At 40.4% G+C, this 16,959-nt stretch overlaps 1 protein-coding gene across 11 annotated transcripts in view; it reads left to right on the top strand.

Moving 5' to 3' along the window:
* Positions 1–16,959, top strand: part of LOC6048902 (poly(rC)-binding protein 3) — a 516,717-nt gene that overhangs the window by 480,431 nt on the left and 19,327 nt on the right. For 4 of the 11 annotated variants that reach the window (XM_038260110.1, XM_038260113.1, XM_038260112.1 and 1 more), the window contains exon 11: positions 3,559–4,186. The exons of 3 other annotated variants lie outside the window; for them this stretch is intronic. In XM_038260110.1, the coding sequence (XP_038116038.1) occupies positions 3,559–4,039 (481 nt within the window). In that variant the 3' untranslated portion in view covers positions 4,040–4,186. Of the gene's footprint in view, positions 1–3,558; positions 4,187–16,959 lie in introns of those variants that run through there. 4 more of the 11 variants (XM_038260111.1, XM_038260114.1, XM_038260117.1 and 1 more) reach the window with 4 other exon arrangements.

Genomic DNA, 16,959 nt, shown 5'->3' with positions numbered 1-16,959 from the left:
AAATATGGTCAAATTTTTTCATTTTCATATCTTTTGTTTATCTCAAAAATTGCATTTTTCGAGCCCTACAACCTCCCAAGTTTTCATCCAGATTCATAATATGGTTCTGGAGTTAGAGCCGTTTGATTGACCTACCATAAGAAAAAAATCCTAAAAAAGGTAAAAGACCACCTGGTGACCTTCGCCAACATTTTTCATTTCTGATTTTATTCAAAATTTCTTGCTACATTCATAGTAGGGTATTTTAACCATTAGTGGACCCCCTAGTAGAGCCGAAGCACATTTTTCACAAATTTTCAATATTTTAAGCACTTTTTCATAACCTTTTGAACAAAATAATGGAATCTGGAGTGTTTTGAACAATTTTGAGTATTTGTTTCATCAGTTTTTTGTTTTTGAGCAGAATAATAGCCATTTGAAAAAAAAGTTTTTTTTGCCTGTTATGGACCCCCTTTTCCTATAGTGGACCCGGGTCCATAATCCGATTGTGGGTCTCGTGGCGCAGGGGTAGCGGCTTCGGCTGCCGATCCCAATGATGCTATGAGACGCGGGTTCGATTCCCGCCTTATCCACTGAGCTTCTATCGGATGGTGAAGTAAAACGTCGGTCCCGGTTTCTCCTGTCTCGTCAGAGGCGCTGGAGCAGAAATCCCACGTTAGAGGAAGGCCATGCCCCGGGGGGCGTAGTGCCAATAGTTTCGTTTCGTTCGTGCTGATAAAACCACGCATGTTTATTGGAAAAAGAATGTTTTGTTGTTGATTTATTATTATAAAATATCATTTCAAACTGCAATTATGGTGCTTCAGTTAAGTACAATTAACTATAGTTTTGATTAATTATAAATTCTTACGGCATCAGCATTATTCGTACTTTTAACATGAAAACAGCTATATTTATACTCATAATTGAAAAATATGCGTTTAGGTTGATAACAACAAGCATTTATTGTATGTTTTAGAGAAACTTTTGCTTGAATACACAGTTTTCATAATTTTTGAAGGTTTAATTAACGTGAAGACTTCCATCATTGTCATGATTTTTCGTTCAAAGATATAAATTTTGCGTCGATTTCAATATTTTGACAAAATTCCTTCAACAAGTTGTTTAGAATAGTGCCCTACACATGCTGATTCCTTTTGGTAACGATTATCCCATTCCTTGTAAAGTTATGGAAATCGTCATTAATCAATGATTGCCAACTAGGACGTCAATGACTGTGCCACAAAATTATATAAATTTTGAAGCACATTTGATTTAGATCAAAAATTCTTTCAGTGGCTTCAAGAAGGCAACAACCGGCACATGCTGATTCCTTTTGGTTCTGGAATTCGTTAAATTGAATTTAATACAGAATATTTTATAGTGATGATCAATTTTCTTCGAAAATGATCAACGGCTTCACCTTAACAGGGGTCCACTTTTGGAAAAGTTTGGATTTTCGTTTTCCTATATTGGACCCCCATAATTTTTGCTAGAAAATTGCATCTCTTCACTTTATTTTAGTAAATATCCTTAAACTTACATTACTTCGACTTGCTGAAGTTAAATAATCAGTCAAAAAATGATTGGATGGTTAATTCAATCATAAAATATAAATGCAGTTTTGTTGTGAAAATGCTAGTGGCCATGGCTGATTTCAGATGTCGAACTCAAAACACTTATTTTGGTGAAAAGGACAATTCAATGTCATTCATCATTGTTCTTAAATGATGCATTGAAACATGACCAAATCCAAAAGATTTGTAGAAACAACAATCATCGCTTCGAAATTGTGATTTTTTATTTAATCATTTCCATCGAAAAGTCGACCATTCAATGAGGGTCCACTTATTCGTAGTAGCTGTTCGATCCTACTGTAATGTAGATAACTGTCCATAACTGTCCATTTACCATGGAGTGTAGCTTAATCTGATTTCGTAAGTTTATTTAACAGGGTTCTTTGGATTCCAATAGGAGCTTTCTAAGCTTTTCATCGTTTATATCGTTTTCAAAGTTTTCAATGCTGGCGACGCCAATGGCTTTCTACCTAAGGTACTCGTGATTGAGTGTGTAGTGGTGCGGTTGTAAAAATAGCTATCTCTGACTCTGTCACATTCGTAGAAGCTGAATGGCTATCTTCCTGCACCGTGCGGCACACGTGGTTCACTTATACCTCGGTTTTTCTTTGCGCCTACCGCGGTGTGCGTTGTCACTGGCGCATGTGAAGCTTGCTATGCTCGCGTTTGTCATAAACGCTTGTTTGATTAAGAATATGTACGATTAAAAATATTCTTTTGGTGAAAATGGCGTTTATGTTTCTTTTGGAAATCTTATCATTTATAATACTTTGCTTTCATCATAAGACTTTCTTCTTCTTCTAAACAAAGTCAATGTTATGAATTGAAAGAAGTTCTGCCATCGTTATATTCTTTAGTAAGAAAGGCTCTATCTCACCCCAGGTGGGATTAAATCTTTTTCTGAAATATTTAACCTGTAACTTAAATGGTATAATTTCATTTTGCATAAAATATAAATGACAAAATATTGTAAGGCAGATGAGACCTGACATTTTTTAAAAGCATTCAAATCAACAATCAAGTTCGTTTAGGAAAAGAGGAACAAATAGATAAAGAAAGTATTCATATAAGTTTTCACATTTTTAATTGTTTTAGCAAAACAACACTTCTTTTGCAAATATTATTTTTATATAAATACATTAAAAAAGTAAACTTTTCGCTTTGTCTTAAACGGGTAGCATATCACAAGCGTGTTGCCAAATATTAAAAAATGACTTTCACAGATTAAAAACGAAGTTAAAACTTAATTCAAGATTTTTGCGCAATTCCTACTAACTTGGATTTCGCACTTAATTATTGTTATGTATTGATCGCTCTATTACAACTTTTTTGCAATTCCGTCGTGAAACTACTTACTTTTTCTGTCATTCTTGAACGACGAAATTGCCTACTTTTCTGTACCAAAAATAATAGAATTGAATAGAAACACTTTTCAAAATAAATCCTGAAAAGTTCTACGATTTATTGACAAAATACATGAAAATTTGACTTAAAATTTAACTCAATCAGTGTTTTTCGGAATTGCAAAAATGTTGTATGGAACTCGTTGCTAAACTTGTTTTTCAGCACTCTTTGTATTTATCCAACTCGGTGAACCTCGTTTGATAAATGTACGACTCGTGCTGAAATAATCCTCTTTTGCAACTTATTGTATAAACCACTATTAAGAAATTTAAATTCGAATTTTTTAAATATCCTCCCACACAAACACACACACACACACACACACACACACACCTCACAACTCTCGTGTAAATGTCCGTTTGGCTTGTGCACTTGACTTCCCCCCTCTGAACTTCCACCATTCAAAATACCAGCCAACCTTCCAACAAACCTTGTCCGCCCCTTCCGTCCGTCCGTCCGCGCCACCCATTGAAACCGGAAACCGCCATCCTTTCTCTCTCTCTCTCTCTCTCTCAACCTCAAACCTAACCGGACAACTTCCTCCTTCTCTCTCTCTCTCTCTTTCTTCTCCCCCTTTTTCTCTTCTACCCCCGAACAGCGTCGAACTGCAGAAAGCGAATTTGGGCGATGAATCGGCGGCAGCAGCAGCCGCGGCCGGCGCCGGAACCGGTTCCGCCGGCAATGCCCTGCTGGTGGCCGGTGGGGCCAACAGGGGCGCCGGCGGTGGTGGGGCCGCCGGCTCTAACGGTGGGTCGGGGGCCGGTTCGGCAGGCGCCGGAAATCCGCTCGCGTCGGCTATTCCGTTGGCCCAGCTGCTGTCCAAGCCCGGTGCCCTGAACGCGCTCACCAGCCTGTCCGCACTGGGGGGGCTCACCGATCTGCTCGGGAACCTGTCGAGTGCGGGCGGTGCGGGTGGTGGCGGCGCGTCCGGAACCGGGCTCGGCGCAATCCAGACCACCGGCATCAACCGGCCCAAGACCACCCGGATGCGGTCACCGAACAACAGCAACAACAGCTCCGGCCTGAACGGCGACAGCACCGGCAAGAAGAGCGAGCGCAATAAATTTAATCCTTATTAAGGGGTGGGGCGCTCGGCTTCCACCTTAACCCCGCGAAACTTCCAGGATTGTCGCCGCCGCGTAGAGGTGTTAGGTCACACACACACACAAAACGTGTATGTAGTTGTAGTTGTAGAGGTGTATTTGTACGAGCGAGCGAGACAGAGAGAAAGAAAAGAGAGCTAGAGTTAGATTAGATGAAGAAGAAGAAGACGAAGACCTCTCGGAGAGGTGCTGCGCCGCGCCACGTGGCCCCAAATCCAGCCCCGGGAAGAATGCAGACGCGCGCGCTCGAGATAAACCCGTTTTGCCTTCCTCACCTTACTGAGGAAAGGCTATAAAATCACTCGAAAAATGAACTTTCTAATTAGACCTCCTAGACCTACCTTCATTTGTACATATCGACTCAGAATCACCAGCTGAGCAAATGTCTGTGTGTTTGGCTGTATGTAGACATGTGTACCAAATCAATGTCACTGGAATATCTCGTCACAGGCTCAACCGATTTTGGCCGGAATGGTTTTAATCGATCTGTCTTAACGTCCCCTACATTGCTATTTAAAATCAAGAAGTTTGATTAAGTATCTTAAAAGTTATGTTAAAAAACTGTTTCATATAAACATAAAATTTTGGTAAAAAGGGTGGTTTTTTCAAGAAACCTTCACATACTATATATTTTTAGAAAGCACTTGAGAAGACCTTTCAGGTGGATTGAAAAAAAAAGTGATTAGACTTACCTATCCAAAGTTATGAGCACTTAAATATCAGTTAAGAAGAATAACATAACCTCCTTGTTTTTTTCTACTTTTGTTTTGGTTTTCAAATTCGGATGTACAGGGTGATCCAACTAAAAAATTGTGAAATGGAAGTCGATGATCGATGAATAGAGCTGTGCCTTGTATTCAATAAAGTACCCCTCGAGTACCCCAAAGAAGATTACTTTTTAATCATACCCAAATGCGGAATAAAACAAACTACGGAACATTTTTATTACGCAAAGCAGATTTTTCGTCTCCTTGCGATCAAGCAAGACCGAATCAGTCCCTAGGGGTGACTTTTCGGTTCAGCCGGAGCTGGAACCTTGAGCTTGGGGCTGAAACCTCGAGCTCGGAGCCAGCACCGAGCTGAAACCGTGTCTGAAACTTTGATTAAAAAGTAGCCGATTTTGGAAATCAATTTAGCGTGCATCGCACATGAGCTGTCACTGTCAGCCAAAAAAGCAAAACAATCCCAACCCGTTATTTTCCTGCGAAGACGCGTTTTTTCGGACAACCCGGATGCCAAGCGGTCCCCATCGGATCCCAGCTGCTGACCACGATCTGCAGTGCAGTGTGTAGTGCTCAATCAACTTCAACTGGTGTTTCCTGTGCTGCAAGGGCGGAAGTTTCATCTGCTCAGAAACCTGCCTGACGACGTTCCACCTCTTGTGCCGCCAGTTTAACCAGCCGGAGAGTCGTTACATCTGCGAAGAGTTCGATTCCGGCCGAATGCCGCTGTACGACGAGATCGTCTGGGCCAAATATTCCTTGTTAATGTTCTGGCCCGTGATTGCGATGGCGACTTGGACAGCGTGACGGACCTGAAGCGGTCGGGCATCATGGAGCGGTACAACGGGGCACTGCGCGTGGCACGGCAGATTTTCGAACGGCTGCAGGCAGAAAAAGCTTACACCCAGAAATCGGCCCCGGACGATTTGAGCTTTAAACTGCCGATGTACGTGAAGATCAAGTTCAACAAGAATGTTGCTCCGCTGAGAGGGCGCAACGCGGCCAGATACGAGGAGGTGAGTTTGTCGAGAGGATGGTTTTCCGTATCAATTGTTATATCAGATTCTATTCTATTTCAACAGGAGGACTCGATCTGTGAGTGAACATCGTCGGACACGGACCCGTGCGGGCTGGAATCGTATTGCATTAACCGGGCGCTGCTCGAGGAGTGCAATCCAAAGACTTATCCAGCTGGCGATAGTTGCAAGATCCAGTGCTTCAAACGAAAGCAGTACCCGGCACTGGCGGCCAAACGGATCTGATCGCACAGGAGGACATCCACCAGGGTCAGTTTCTTCCTGACGATGAACACGGAGTTGACAACCGACTCGGGGCCCAAAGGCAACATGGCCCGGTTCATATACCACTCGTGCGAGCCCAACTGCGAGACGCTGCTGTGGAAGGTCGGCGGAAGAAAATACGTGGGGCTGTTTGCCCTCAAGGACCTCAAGGCGGTAAATTCTCAAAATCCCGGTAAAAACACTTCCTACAACTAACTCTTATTACTCGTTTTCACGCCAGGGCCTTCAACTACAACTTTGAGACGTTCGGCGACTTGAAGAAGATCTTCTAGTGTGGTGCGGGCAAGTGTTCCGAGCTGATCGTCAGCCAAGGGAACTGGAGTGAGTAGGCCACAACGGTCTTGCGCGACAGCTCCTCCGCCACCCACGCCTGCGGCAAAGTACCTTGCGGAACCATCCCGCCCAACCTCAAAGACCCTCCCAGCTACGGTTTGCGGGTTCAGATCAGGAGAAAGATATTCTGAGAAATTGCATTAACGGATCCAGAATTAATTCACATCTTACAAGCAAGAGTTTTGTTTTCGGTTCAAAGAACAGAAATCACTCACTCATCTTAGCCGACTGGAGCACGCAACACGACTTGCTCAATCGCTCCACCCAGCGACACAAATACTTCGTGAATTTCTTTCATTTCTTTTAACACATAAAATCGACAATACAATAATAAAATATGATAACAACAATAAAATAACAATAATAAAATATGATAAGGGGTGAGTGGGGTGGTTGGTCTAAGATGACCAGTGCTGTTAAACGTTTAAATAAACGGCGTTTAACTTAACGGAATCGTTAATCGTTAAAATTAACGTGAACGCGAACGGAGCCTACGTTGATCTGAACGTGAACGTGAACGGAGCACGTTAATTAACGCGTTGATCCTTTTGAGGCCCCGACTTCGAGGGCCTGTATCTCCCAAACGGTAACATCTAGCGGGTTACTTCCAGTTGCATTTCACGGGCATTAACTGTGATTTTGTGTTCCCGGTGAGGTAATTTGTCCAAAGTGGCCACCGGATCCGGCAACCCGGAACATCCGTCAAGCAGGTTTTTTAAAGCTTTTGTCATTCAATCGACATTTGAGCTAATGTTATGAAACGTTATTTGTAGTACATAGGTATACTGACTATATTGGGTCAGTTCAGGGTATCTGTGGCCACTCCGGAACCGATTCCATGGTACCACGCAAATGATTCCGATGATTGTGATATTCAAAAGTCGACCTGTTGCTTATCAAACTTCGTAAAATTGAAATCATTAATCATCTATTATCATGCCGGTGTCCTTTGGCCCGATCGGACCACTCCGGAACCGTTTACCGGTGGCCTCGGAGGAAGTGTACTGAGTATAGAAAAAGTTCTATCATGTGATATATCGTCTGGTGGTGAACCAATCCATCGAGGACTCCTCACCCTCCTCGAAACGTGGTGTCCGTACTCCATGACCATAAAACGATGATCGGGAGATTATCCGCTGGCTCCAGTGGGGTAGCCCCACTGTCCAATGGTGGAGATTACCCTTGTAAGGATGGCAGTGTCACTGGAAAGGATCAGATGTCGTCGATCCGACCGCTGGTTGTACTGATCGGACAGTCCCGGACGCACAATTCGAATAAGCCGCATGATGGTGGGTTCGATCCGGGAGGTAAACGTGGAGAGCATCGGCAAGTTGGTCACGGTTCGAGAAATCATTTAACGGTGCAACGAGATGAAGCAAATGATGACGGTGACCACGTGTCGAGGAAGTCCTCGCCGGATTGGTTAACCACGAGACAGTCTTCTGGTGGAAACGATAGTCGTGATGGAGGTGGCCGTGATAGGCCTCTTCCACCAGGAAGGTCTTGGTTCTGGGACTGCTGAGTGAGACGTTCCTGGAAGCACACCAGATCGTCTGTTCAGTGTTTGAACAGGTCCGAGGATGCAAGACGAGCTGACTCTCACGAGCTGCCACGGAAAGCAGCCGCCATCGCGTATCAAAACTCTGCACATGTCGCCAATACATCGCACTGTGCAAGTGCAAAATTCCGCTAATCACGCCGGAATGGTAAAAAAAAACATCGGCACCGCGAGGCAACCGACGACCGCGACACGGCGTTCATCGACGTTCAGCGATTGTTTATGCTCCATACGAAAAATATTTGATTTGGAGGAATTTGTCTTAAGTGGTTAGCGTGGTAGTCTCTCACCCCAGTAAGGCCTGGGTTCAATCCCAGACGGATCCGGTGGCATTCGCCTGATCACGTCTTCTATCGGATGGGGAAGTAAAACATCGGTCCATTTGCGTAAAAAAGGTTTTGGGTGGCTCACCATACATTACCTTCGGAAGCCAATAAATGAGCAGAAACTTGCAACAAAGACCACAAAAGACCCGGAGGTCTTTAAGGTGGATTGCTTTTCTAAGGTGTCGCTCCCACCGAAGAAGCCGAACTGCGAGAGAAGGTAAGGCACTTACGACCGGTGCAACGGAACAGGAAGTGTACGTTGAGGCAACTGAGGATTCCAACCCGCGGTTCGTGTCCACCTGAGAGATGCGGGAAATCAAGCACAATCTGTACGACGAAGGGGAGTCATTCTGCTACAGAGCAATAAATTGAATAAATTCGCTGTGAGAAACAAATTCAAATTTTATTTTTGAGCCTTCTTCAGTTTGCGCTTTTCAAAACACCTTGCTTTTCACTATCTTCTTCAGCACCAACTCGTCCGGCTTTTCCGCCTCGACAAACTTACGCTTTTTGCTCCGGCTCCAGGAAAACTTTCACCACTATCCCAAACCGTTCGCCGTGTTCTTTCAGCATCTTGTCTCTTTTCGCAGCCAATCTTTCCGCTCGACCTTTCGCTGCTCCTGTTCGAGCCCCAATCGTTATCGACGCGACTTAACACGTGACGGATTTAGCGCACGAACGGATCCCGGTTCGGGATGACCGAAAGCAGCCGCAGTTCGGCCGACTCCGAACATCTCCAGTTTGCGGTGTCACTTTCGCCGTTACACTGCAGGAAGAAGCTTAGCTGGGCGGCGACGTTGTGTTGTTGGTTCACCGCATGGCCATTATCTCCCAGGGCAGATTGCGCACGTAATACACCTGCGACAGGACCGAATCCGTCAGCTTGCTCAGATTCTCCACCTAAAAGTTAAAGGTCGCTTCCGACCGGACCTCGTCGTCCAGATTGTCCTGATCGCTTATGTTCATCTGTTTGGGGACCGGCGGTCACTGCTTCGCCACCACCTCCGTCCGCTGGGTTTACCACTGTCGTCGGGGCCAGCGCCTGCACGTTCAGGGATCTAACGCGTTATAGAGCTTGCGTATCCATGGCTTCTACGGTCTTATCGTAGTCCATAGCGGCGTTCAAGGCCCCGTCAGCGGTCGGAAGAAATCCCAGCTCGGTGCCGATGTTGGTCCTATGCGGTTCCGGAATCGTACTCCGTGCTTTTTTCCGTCGCCTAAATCCGCTCCCTCCGCCCGTTTCGGGTGTTCTCCGGCTGCATCAGCAGCGGCCCAACACGATTCAAGTCCAGCGAGTGGTCACGGCATCGGAAGAAACGCACAAATTAGTCTAAATAATTGCGAAAAACTCTTGCAACACCTGTCCGTGCTTTTGTTTTGATTTTGTTTATTGACGGTTGCAGCTAGCAGGCGATGCACGCTAAACAGATTTAAAGAAAATGGCTACTTTTCGATCAAAGTTTCAGGCAAGGTTCCAGACCGGTGCTGGCTCCGAGCTCGAGGTTCCAGCCCCGACAAAACCGAAGTGTGAGTGAGATCGGGCTTAGATAACTATATAAATATGTAATAGAGTTATCTAAGCCCGATCTCACGCACACTAGCACGCCATTTGTTTTGCTGGAGGGTACAAAATTTAACCTCAATCTTTTTTGTGTACGTACATGCAATACATGCGCGCGTAGATAACTCTATGTAATGTGTCGAGCTTAATTAAGCTTAATTTTAGAAATCAATTGGGTCCATATTTAAGCTTAAATAGCTAATATTATTTTTCACAACGATAAAGCTTATTTTTCTGAGTACAATGACCCTTTGTACGACCACAAAGAGTTTAAAATGGATTTTTAAATCAATTTTGAAAAATTAACCTCACGGTCCTACTTGACAGAAAAGGTCCTACTAGACAGCTCGTTCCAAGGGGACCATAGTTGATCCATCGAAAAATGTTGTCTTGTCAATAACTTTTTTGCATACAAATGAAAAAGTGATCAGAAATGGTTTTTAATCGTGTTTTTCACCGTTGTACATAAAAATTTACATAGGGTTTTAGTACCCAATTGGGTCCTAAAATTAAGCTTTAATTGCTGATACATATTGTTGTTGTAGTTTGGTTGAGAGTTTTAGCAGAATGCATTACTATGAATACAAAGAGACGAGTTGTTCCTTTTAATTCCGCTATATATTTTAATATCTTGACAGATACGTCTTTCGTCTACTACTTGCTGACTTCATCAGTGTTCTGTTCTCGACTTTTGTTTGTTGTTTACAACGATAAAGCTTATTTTGTTGAGTACTATGACCTTTTGAACGGCCACAAAGGATTTGTAATGGATTTTTAAATCCATTTTTTTTTTAAATAGCTTCGTGGTCCTTCTTGACAGAAAAGGTCCTATTTGACAGCTCTTTCCAAGAGAACCATTTTTTTTGCAATGAAATAAAAAAATATCAGAAATGGGTTTCAAGCGAGGTTTCAAGAGTTTTTTTTAACGTCGACATAAAAATTAACGTGGGGCTTTTGGACATTATTGGTGTATATTATTGTTTACAACGATACAGCTTATTTTTCTGAGTACGACCGCAAAGGATTTAAAATTGATTTTTTTTTATTTAATTAAAATAAATTAAGTTCGTAGCCCTTTTTGACAGAAAGCATCCAACTTGACAATTGGGTATTAAAGCCCTTTGTCAATTTTTATGTACTACGGTAAAAAACACGATTAAAAACCATTTCTGATCACTTTTTTTCATTTTAATGCAAACATTTTTTTCGACAAGACAACATTTTTTCGATGGATCAACTATGGTCCCCTTGGAACGAGCTGTCAAGCAGGAGCTTTTCTGTCAAGAAGGACCGCGAGGTTAATTTTTCAAAATTGATTTAAAAATCCATTTTAACGTCTTTGTGGTCGTACAAAGGGTCATTGTACTTAGAAAAATAAGCTTTACCGCTGTAAACAATAATATCAGCAATCTAAGCTTCATTTTAGGACCCAATTCTTCCTGAGAGGACCACAGTTGATCCATTGTGAAACGTCTCGTCATTTTAATTTTTATTTTTTTGCTTTAAAGTGAAAAAGTGATCAAAAATGGTATTTATCGTGTTTTTCATCGTTGTACATAAAAAAATACAAAGGGCTTAAGGACTCTATTCTAAACCATCCTAATATATGCAAATTTCTCCTAGTTTTTAAAACCAAACTTGTAAAATAAAAAGCTACTTTTTACATGCGCGCTAACACGAACTGTAGTAATTTTTCACCACTTTCCCTATCCCCTGACTTTCGTAACATATCTGATTGAAATCCACTCAAATTTGACAAATACCTCATTTACTCATTTACGAGTCGATTTTGTTATGAGCAAAAAAAAAAGTGATTTTGAACGAGCGTGTAAAGTAGAACGGCACAGCTCTATTGATCGACCATCGACTGTCATTGTTCACTACCCTGTGTTATTCGAACAAAAATAAACAAAAACAAATCTTGAGAAAATTCCAGACTTTTTATCGCGCAACCGATTAAAAACGTAAAGATACGATAAGAATTTTATTGGCACCGGTGTCCATTTAGTGATTTCTTTTAATCCTCCACCAGCAGACGGGGTGATCAAGTTTGTACGAGGATATGCTGAAGCCGGAAAATACTAGTAAGAATCCTGATTCCTTAATCAGGGCAAAGCGTTTCGCTCTTGACTAAATGTTCTGCTGATGACCGTCACTTCTGGCCTACCCAGGAAAGTAATTTCGCCGATGTCTCCGACGTCTTTGATGGTTGAACGTAAAGCTTTCTACTTTCGCTAGCTGTCGGAGTCCATAAGAAGTTTCAGGTAAATAAATTGTTCAAAGCTTATCAGGGCTCGGCGGGGGAAGTGTTTTAATTAGATACCCTAACCAGGGAGGATCGTGGATGTGATTTTGACAAAGTGCGTTTTGCCAGCAAAACTAGGAACTGTTGGTCTGTTGTTCTACGCATGATTTTACGATGTCATTTTTTCGGAAAAATCAAGCAAAACAATGTAAATGGGTCAAAGCCTAAGTGTTAACAAAGAGTCTGTCTGTTCGTTTTAATAGCGGTGTCCACGCGTGGTTAAACTCTGGTTTTGGTCCATTTAATTTTTTGCATGAAATCATTGAAACAACATTAAGTCTGTTTGTTTTATTGTAGTACTTCCACGCATAATTCTCGTCAGGTATTTTCTTGTTAGAAATTATTTTTCATTCTCTAGCAAAATAATGTGATTGGGCCAAGTACGCAAAAGTGAATTCCGTTCACGTCAGTGGATATTTACGTTAGGAGTGAACAGAATACATAGTCTTGCTATATTTGTTTCGAAAATATATCATTTTTACCAAGAAAAATGTGAACAAATGGAATAATCTGTCGACTGTTTTTAAACACAGACTCAAAACATTATTCAATTATTATTAACAGTCACAATTATTTTGAACAGTTATGTTGAAAAATGGTTAAAAAGATCCTTATTTTCAGCACCATCTGGCATGTTTAGTTTTAAGTAAAAATGCTTTTCTTAAAAATTATATTAGAGTGTTTGGTCTGCGCCAAAAAAAAACTGTATTTGTGACAAGCCTGATTACAACAAATGTCGATTGATTAACTCATACACGTATACAGAATTAAACATTTTATTAATTAAAATACAAGAAAAAACGCAAACAATAATGTGAGGAAGGCTCCAACCACCTTATAGGTGGATTAAGTAACGTTTTATTTATAGCGTTTAGTTCAATTAAGGCTTAAAATAGGATCACGATCAGCCGTGCGAAGCGACGCGAGCGAATTTTTGCTCGATTTTGATTATATTTTTGGGTGCCAAACTTGGATTGTATTTTGGTAGTGGATTTTCCAGATTTTAGAATTGCACTTTTGTCTCCTTTTTTTGCTGCCATTTAGGGCTAAAATTAGCGCAATGTTGAGAGAATTGAACTCGTCGATGGGATGTTTTGACGTAGGCAGTGTTGCCAGTTTTTTTTACATAATAAAGAATTGGAATTAAAGTGTCACTTTGTAGAGAAGATTGAATTGTTGAACTTTTAACGAGCTGTCAAAGTGGAAAATAAATTTGCGTTGCAAGAAATAAGTGCCATTTTCATTATTTTTAGATATTTTTTTTATAGAGAAAAATATTTTTTTATAAAAAAAAACTTTTTTAAGTGTCCCAGCCACTAACAGAAAAGTTAATTTTATGAACTGGTTTAATTCATGCCTGCGGAATCAGGTAGCTTTTGAAGCTAATCCGACTCCGATTCCAGTATCCAGGGTTGCCAGAAGCTCTGAGAATACTTTGTTTTTTAAGTGCCAGCCAGAATATTTTTTTTGTGGTTTTGACAGATTTTGTACAACTTTTTTTGTACAACTTTTCAACTAAAATGAATGAGCTTTATAGAAACCCGAATATTCTAGAAAAATAAATTTTGATTTAAATCTAAATTCTACAAATGTTTGATATAGTTCATGATCTTCAATTTTTATTCTGCCGGGATTTTCTAGAGTTTTAAATCGATAGCCGGCCATGCTTTTGAAAATTTAGGTACTCTGGTTTCAGGAAATAAAGTGACTCTGATTTCAACTAAAACTCCCATACAAAGATAATGAAAATAAATGGGTTTCGGCTGCTGAAGTGGCTCCGACTGCAGCTTCTTGGGTTTTGGGCCCTGAAAAGTACCCAACTCCTCTGACTCCGGCTCCAACTCTGACTTCACTGCCATCATAGTTTAAAAAAGAAAAATGTAAATTTGGAAGATGTTATTTTGGAAGGTTGATTATTACCTCTATTATGATGTAATTTTACCTCAATCAAGACTGAAAAAGTGACATTACAACAGATAAGTCGTAAAATTACATATTTTCAGATATAAAATTACACTTTTTTGCTGACATGAAGGATGTACCCTTTCCCTGATTAAATACTACTATGATTTTTTTATTGTGTTGTTTAAGATTGGGGTTGTTCTCTTAAAATAGTGTTCCGGAAGAATCGTCAAATTGTTTAAAAATGAAAAATTCAAATTACATAGGCTGATCAAACATAACTCATATTAGTGCAACTTGAATCTGATTTCCAGTTTGAGCGACATCAAAACACTTTTGCATTGAATTTGATTTGGAACATTTGCAGTGTCCTATTTGGTACTTGGTGAATTTCGAATCTTGAACTGATTAAATATATTTTTGTCGCTTAATTTTTTTATGAGTGTAAGATATTTTTAATCTGACAACCCTGGCTGAAGTAATGGTTACTTAAGTCAATTCATTAACTTTTCAAGGTCATCTTTTGTGTTATTTTGCGAAAATGGTATTCGCCACTGTGTGGCGAAATCAAGTTTCGAAACTTTGATAGGTAAATTATTGAAAGACCTTTCCGATGAGTCTTGAGGAATTGACTAAATTCTTCATAGTTCACTCCATAAGTTATTTTAAATATTTTCTTCTTGATCGGATACGATAATTTTCATGAAGAAGACGTTCAAAGTTATGAATAACTTAATGTATTGGATTTTTTTTTAGTTTGTTTATTTAGGATTTATAGATCGAAAATTTGTCTTACACACAATACACACCTTACATTTTACTCATTTTTTACAGATTGAATGACAATCATTTTGATGGAAACTGTTTTGTTGTTCTTTATTAGAAAGGATTTTGAAAGACCATTTCGAAAGAAAGAAAATACCATTTATCAACTTTATAAGAAGGGTTGCCAGATAACTTTAGGAATTTTCAAGTGTCAGAATAGAGAATTGTCATCATCTGTGCTAAATTTTGACCGATTTCGACAAATTTAACTTTTTTTTGCCAATTTTGAAGGTTTTATTGATTCAAATGAACGAGTTTAATTTGAAATTGAAAAATACAGTAAATATTTATGTTAATTCAAACTTTTTGAGGCCAACAATCAATTCTACAGTTTTTCTTTTTGAAAAGGTCCTATAAACATATGAAACACAATAGCTTATAGGACTATTAAAAAAACTCTAGAAATTATCATCAGAATTTTTCTCTCTTCCATTAACTATTTATAATTGTAAGATTTTTGTCTGTCACATTTTTCCAGATGTTTTGTTCGGTATTTGGCCATTTTTTTTCTGTTTTGACCTGGCAACCTTGCTTCTAAGATCATATTTCGTAAATTTTGAAAAAGAAATTAGTTTTATGGACGAGCTTGTACATGAGTCACCATACCATACGTTTTTCAGAATATAGGAATAGTAGCATCGCTGGATAGTTATTTGAATTTTGTTATGCATTTAAAAGATTGATGAACTGGCAGCCCTGCCATGAGATATTAATACTCAAGCATTTTTTCCTTAAGCAAAATTTTGTTGAAAATTGTAAAGTGTACATTGTTGATTAGGTTTTTGGAAGACCTTTCCGATAAGTCACGAAGTTCGGAGATCTGGCAACCCTGTCAATGTAGAGAGAATTGTGGAAGCATTAAAAGTTGGGGTTCAACTAACAAGAGCTGGTTATTTTTTCGGCCATTTTCGCTCAGTGATTTGAGATGTCCTCTGTTTAAGCTCAATTTATTCTTGAAAATTTTAAAATTTAATTCTTAAAAAACTTTATTTTAAAAAATGCTTCATTGCAAAAATACCCACAACATTTTCTACAATCCCATCAGAACTCAGAGTTAAGAATCTCTCCAATCGATATCTTCAACCAGTTTTTTCCATGGAACCAAGTAATCAATTTAAACCCGTTCCTTCTTCCCCTTAAAAACCCCCAAACTTCCGGAAGCTCGGGAATTTTAAAAATGTTCACACTTTGTCCCCTCTGGGAGCCATATTCCGACCCGCGACCCTCGTGCCGTAATGAAGAGTGAAGAGGGTGTCGGCGACGGCGGTCCTCTCCCTTAGGGATTTGGTCAACGGAGCGGTAAACTGATACTCGTCCTTCCAGTCAGCCATCCCTCGCAAACTTGCCAGAACGGTGGCAAGTTTGCGAGGGGATGTGTTGTTTTGCTTTTCAAAATTACATTACCGACACTTACCGTGGAGGGCACGGTTGCAACTTTTTTTGGTGAAACAAGTTTTTGAAATTTTAAAAAAATTGAAATATTTCTTCTTTCAAAATTTCAATGTTGAGTTAAATTCAAAATCATGTTTTTTTTTTTCCATTCCAAAAATTGATATTTTGAAGTTTTTTAACGGTTTTTTGCTGGGGGTCGACCCAGGATGACTGCAAAATGTGGCCATGTGTAACTTTGGCCCAGGAAGCGATAACCCCCCAGAAATTGAATTACGCCAGCAACGCACCCTAAGCAAAAGGGTGGAGCAACTTTTTTCTGTCCCAGCAGCAGCTGCGCTCTCTGCACCATGATTCAGCGGGAAAAAAAACTTTTATGGATTGAAAGGGCAATCCCAATAAAAAAAAACCTGCAGAATTTCAGGGAAAATCGATACTCCCCGTTCTTTTGGTCCGAAATCAAAGCTGTTGGAAAATTGGCGCTGGAATCTGCTTCGCCCCAAAAGTAACCCCAGAGAAAATTAGAGGGGAAAAAAGGGGATAATTAAAACGGTTAATCAACTTAATGAGAGAACGATGCTGAGCGGGATTAGAATGGGGGCGAAATTCTCCAGCCAGGATTAGAAAGGGGTGTTGTTTTCTCTTCGCCCAAAATGACGACCCGGAAAGAGTCG

Source organism: Culex quinquefasciatus, chromosome 3 (genome assembly GCF_015732765.1).
Source record: "Culex quinquefasciatus strain JHB chromosome 3, VPISU_Cqui_1.0_pri_paternal, whole genome shotgun sequence".
NCBI classification, from domain to species: domain Eukaryota; kingdom Metazoa; phylum Arthropoda; class Insecta; order Diptera; family Culicidae; genus Culex; species Culex quinquefasciatus.
The sequence above is the reverse complement of the archived record's forward strand: the minus strand, read 5'-3'. Positions and strand labels throughout refer to the sequence as shown.